Source organism: Musa acuminata, chromosome BXJ1-1 (assembly GCF_036884655.1).
Source record: "Musa acuminata AAA Group cultivar baxijiao chromosome BXJ1-1, Cavendish_Baxijiao_AAA, whole genome shotgun sequence".
In the NCBI taxonomy this organism is placed as follows: domain Eukaryota; kingdom Viridiplantae; phylum Streptophyta; class Magnoliopsida; order Zingiberales; family Musaceae; genus Musa; species Musa acuminata.
Window position 1 is genome coordinate 38,345,001 of NC_088327.1, and position 5,653 is coordinate 38,350,653.

General features: G+C 34.9%; 1 protein-coding gene across 2 annotated transcripts; it reads left to right on the forward strand.

The window, feature by feature from the left end:
* The first annotated feature begins 1,515 nt into the window (after positions 1 to 1,515).
* Positions 1,516 to 4,177, forward strand: LOC135678604 (alpha-N-acetylglucosaminidase-like). Of its 2 annotated transcripts, XM_065191618.1 has the most exons (5): positions 1,516 to 1,780; positions 1,954 to 2,198; positions 3,424 to 3,677; positions 3,776 to 3,854; positions 3,953 to 4,177. In XM_065191618.1, exons 2-5 carry the CDS (start codon positions 2,165 to 2,167, stop codon positions 3,964 to 3,966), a joined length of 381 nt encoding a protein of 126 aa, XP_065047690.1. In that variant the 5' UTR covers positions 1,516 to 1,780; positions 1,954 to 2,164; the 3' UTR covers positions 3,967 to 4,177. The 2 variants fall into 2 exon arrangements, with proteins under 2 accessions (XP_065047690.1, XP_065047684.1); XM_065191612.1 differs by having other exon boundaries at positions 1,540 to 2,198; positions 3,440 to 3,677.
* Positions 4,178 to 5,653: the final 1,476 nt, after the last annotated feature.

The following is a 5,653-nucleotide window of genomic DNA, read 5'->3' on the forward strand; positions in this document are numbered from 1 at the left end:
AGCGTGATGCTCTTAGTTTCAAAGTAACATCAAATAATCTTTTTGGGTTCTAAACTTCTACAGGGTTGGTTATTTTCATATGACCCATTCTGGAAACCACCTCAGATGAAGGTAGTGTTTTTGTTGACCTGCTAGTTTAGATTTTATTAATACTTATCTCCGTCATTATCTTATTATTTACTTGAAATTCTGTGTTCATGTCCATTTTATACCAAATACGTTTGATACCTATGTTAATCCTTATAATAAAGTTTTTAGTTATTATCTTATTATTTACTTGAAGTGATCAAGAACCATAAAGGTACCAGTAAGAAAAATCTTTTAATATTTGATCACTTGAATTAATCATTACTCTATCAATTGGTTCAATAATAGCACAATTAGATATTACCCTATATTGTCTTTTTAGTTCAAAAGATCATGATGTTTTAAGCTGCTTTAGTTGCAGCATCACTACTGGTAACTTCAATGTTTTCTATCCTTATTGGGTTTGGTATTCAGGGAAACACTTGGATTTTAGTAAAAAAGGAGATCTACACTCTTCCTCTCTGACAACAGCAGAAACAGTGCTGCAACTTAAGTCCAAGGAATCAAAGAGATTTTACCATTGATGTTGATAATACATCAATGATGGTACTTACAAACCTGGCTTTAGATTAATTACTTTCTAGAGAAAGGTTGATGAGCAAATTGTAACCAAAACTATTTTCATTTGGAAAGCAAATATCAAAGGCATGAAAAAAAAAGAACCAGCTTTTGGATGTTTTATATAATTATGCGAAGGTTATTCAGTTTTTGAGCCAATGGTAGCTTTCATTTACGAAATTATTTCTTGATTTGTACAAAACCTAGTACTCTAGAATTTTCTTATTGAAGAACAAAAGAAAAGAAACATAAAATCCTATTTTCCTAATCGTAGTTGTCTCATTTGATAATCTTTGAATTACTTCTACTCAAGGATCACCGTTTTGGGTACTGGACCCATTTTGGTAATCTGCTCAGACTAGTACATATCAATCAGTACTGGTGTACTGTATCGGTGTTCTGGAGAAGAAGAAAAAGGAGAAGAAGAAGGGGTGGTAGAGGAAGAGGAGGGAGGAGGAAGGAGGTAGGAGGAAAGAAGAAGAGGAGATGGTGAAGAGGAGGAAGACGAAGAGGAAAATGGGCATTCCTATGAGAAGCAATTAGGCCAAAGGTGGTGTTTGGTGGTGGTGTGCAGTGAGGCCATGGTGTGCCTGAGAAGTGGAGGTCACATTGAGAAGCAAAGGTTGCGCTGTGCGTGAGAAACAATTAGGGTAGTTTCCTTATATATGGATGAACTGAATCGCCCTAAACAGGGGCGGTCTGCATACCACATACCAGTTGATGTCTGAACCAGTACGTACTGCCTGTTTCGTATCAGTCCAAGTGAAACACGTCATTTGCTTCTACATCTTTTCATCTGTTTTCTTATTCTCTTTATTATCATTTTACTTTTCTTCCTTATCTTCTTTGTTACGGCCTTCATCTTTACTATCGGTCATGATGGTTAATGTCCCAGCAGAGCATTAGAAATCTTTGGCTGCTTTTATGGCTTCAAGACTATGAATTAAGTCCCAGATAAAAATAGTTTGATAAGCAGAGGCAAAGAAAGAGGTGCTGAGAGCTAAAAGACCAAAGAGAGAGAATTTCATGATCAAGGGCATTAGAAACTTAAAGTTTGCTTGTGATTGGATTGCGCAACTAGACCATAGTCCAAATTGAAGTGGTTCAAGCTAAGCTTTCTTCCAGATTCTAATGGGTAAACCATTGCTTGAATTGGTTTAAATTACCACATGAAATTACAGTTTTACCTCTTTGAGATTATTATCAATAATTAAGTGCATCACTTTTGGTGCTTTCGTGCATTTACTTACCAGTTATTAGTTCTAATGCTTTTTGATGTATCTATATGTCTCAACCGCTCAACAACAGGACAAAAATCGAGATGTAATTGTTGCATTTCCAGATGTTGATCCATCTGTCATATTGATACCAGAGATATTTGAAGAGAGAAAGCTTGTGCATTTTAGTCGACAATTATCAGAAAGAGAGCCACTGAAGGAAACAGCTAATTCTTATGATCAACCACATTTATGGTATTCAACTGCTGATGTCACACGCGCATTAGTTCTTTTCCTAGAAAATGGGTATGATGTATCAGATAGCCAGACTTTCAGGTGATTTGCGATTCATTTGTTTTAGCGTAAAGCTTGCCATGACTAGAGCAAGGAATTGAAACACACTCTGATAGTTATCTGCTTATATGTTAGACTTGCATAATGCTGGTATCTCTCTTCCATCCACATCTCTGACATATTACTGGTATTTATATGCTAGACTTGCATAAAGCTTGCCATGACTAGAGCAAGGAATTCAAACACACTGTGTTAGTTATTTGCTTATATGTTAGACTTGCATATTGCTGGTATTCATCTCTTCCATCTAAATCAGCATATTTGCATCTTAATATTAGTTTCAAAAGCAGCTGAAATTTGACTGATGGTAGTGGCAAAATCCAAGTAGAGTTCTGATTTGACAGGTTTAAGCAATGTACATTGGTAGACGGTTGTGGTTCTGTAACTGCAAAATTATGATGAGTCAATTGCTCAGTGATACTTTTGGATGAAGTCAGTATATTTTCCTTTCCTTCTTATTCCCCCTCTTTTTGTCTTTTTATCTCTTATTTGTTCTATTTTTCCAATTACTAGGTGACTAAGATGTCTTTGTTTCTAAAACAAGATCTTGTACATGTTGCTAGAAAATGAGGTTTTGCATGTGAATTTGGTCTTTGGTCCTTAGCAGGTGTGAAACTGGCATGATATGCAACATTGAGGCTTAGATCGTCCCAACCACTTACTAAATCATTGTCCAATAACCAATTTTCTTTTATGGTTAAAGATACTTCCTTTCTCATGTAAATTTACATTGTTCATAGTTCATACTTCATATTGCTCTCAATGTCCATGATTGCAAGTTCTTTATCCAGTTGTACATTATTTTATGACGATGAAAGCTTATCAAGTTATAACCCATATAAAGCAGTCTAGACGACAGCTCCATGACTAGAATTGGCTTGTGTTTGTTATGATACATGTAAATTTTTGCTGCTTCAATGGGTATGACTCTTTCTATCAATTCTTGTTGTTCTCATGTGATAAACTTAACGGATAATTATATAAAATGATAAATATTGTAAATTATCTGCATCCTTATCCATTTTTTCTCCCTTTCTTCCACATAAAAATATTATACAGTTCAATATTATCATAAAGTCAGCTACAAACAATATTATACAGTTCAAATATTTATTCCCATCAATAATAATTTTTTGTAAATCATGTCAATATTAGGAGCTTTTAACATGCAACTATATTTTGATAATGGATCTTATATGAATTTTAGTTTCCTATTATTCCAGATATGATCTCGTGGATCTCACCCGTCAGGCATTAGCAAAGTATGCAAACAAAGTATTCTTGAAGATTATAGAAGGGTACCAACTCAGTAATTTAAAACAAGTGACCATATATAGCCAGCACTTTCTTGACCTTATGAAAGAGCTGGACATGCTTTTGTCATGTCATGATGGATTTCTGCTTGGACCCTGGTTGGAAAGTGCCAAACGCCTTGCAAGAGACCCAGAACAGGAGCAACAGGTAAGATTCTTGTTGTCACCTGTTTGCCCTCCTCAAATTTGAATACTTGTATGCCTATTTAAGTAGGATTCTGCCATTGTCATGCTTCTATGGTGCAGTTTGAATGGAATGCAAGGACTCAAGTAACCATGTGGTTTGATTACACTGAGACTGAAGCTAGTTTGCTTCGTGATTATGGTACATACAAATGCAGAAACAATTTTCTTTATACCCTTTACTTTGGTGTCATCAATCTGTTTTAATGTAATACTCTTGCGACAATCTCATTTGTGCAGGAAACAAGTACTAGAGTGGTCTTCTACTGGACTACTATGGGCCAAGAGCATCTATATATTTCAAGTACATGATAGACAGCTTGGTGAAGGGGGAGAGTTTCCCATTAGAAGACTGGAGGAGGGACTGGATAGGCCTTACCAACAAGTGGCAAAGCAGTAGAAATTTGTTTCCAGTGAAAGCTTCTGGTGATGCTCTAAATATATCTCGATGGCTATATGACAAGTATTTATGTACTGATAACTTGCAATCACTTTATATGGGTTCAAACTATGATGAAGCTGCTAATTTTGTGATCTTTTATGTTTGACACAATCTCCTGATGATAATTTCGTTCCCAAAGTTCAAAAGAATCTTATTGCCTTGGTTTTTTTATCAAAGCAATTATGTTATGAGTTGTTTGTTCCATAATGGATTCCTAATCTATTTGTCGAGAAGGCATTGTCTAGGCAATGATATGTCAATTTGCCACAATTTGAGTTTCTTATTACTCTGTAACACCAGAGTCAACTTAGTACTTATGAGCACTTAATATGTTTGGTGTTCTCACTGTTTATGGACTATGGACATTTCAAAATATATTAATGGGAACTTTTAGTACCAAACAAGAAGTTAATCATTTTTTATGATAAATGCTATTGTTGACTACTGCAATAATTTTAATTTCTTTTGAGTTTCCTGACACCTGAACCGACATAGACCAAACTTACCAGAATTGTCATGGGCACTGTCAAGCTATAGCACTTTTAATTCAGTTTTCAAAGCATGCTTGTGACTTATGGGCATAAATATTCGATTTACACGTAAAAATTGCTTTGCTTGATTCACTCAAAAGTGCTTAGAAGCTTTTTAAGTTCAAATCGGCTTCCAAGGTAGTGCCTTCTCAAGCTTGAAATTTATCTAAGCATCGTCTAGTTCCTGGCAGAAATCCTGGTGAACTTAATTAGCTAGTGATTGTAGTTTTGTAGCACCTCAAACTTAATCTTTCGAGCCAAAAAGAAATTAAAATATAATATGTTCAACATATTGTTAGATGAAGACCGGTGATAAGAAACCCCTAGAGACTAGAAAAGTAGGTCACAATGGTTTCTATAATATTACATGAAACATGCCCTGAATCATGTTAGCTTCTTAGTTTCCTCTCACTATCTTGTCATAATTAACGATCATAGATGGACTATGTAGCCCTAATTAACACCAACAGGTAGCAGTAACAGGGAAAAGCTGAAGTTATCTTCATTAATTCATATGGAGTTTAGGTTCGATGATTCATACCATCTGAAAATTTTAGACAGAGAAGTTAAACTTATTTTGCAATAAAAATAACTTAGAATGAAAAATTAATGCACTCTTGCTATGAACTTAAAAACACCTAAAAAAAAAAACTAAAGCAAATTAATCACTCGAAAGTTCTCGTTCGTGTCATAAAGCCAATCACATGTGACATGACACGTAGTCTTTTTGCTTATTGTTATTATGACATTTCTCACTTTATATTGCTTGATGCATAAATATATTATGATGTCCATGGATCTTGTAATAGAAATCGGATCACGACAAGATCACGATAATGAGATCGATTTACCTTTAAACGTAGATCCTAAATAATCCTGGTTATAGGTTATTTGAGATGAACATCGAGATAACTGGACAAATTGGTGTGTTGTATACCCTTCCATATAATGGAGGTGGCTGGTCTCATA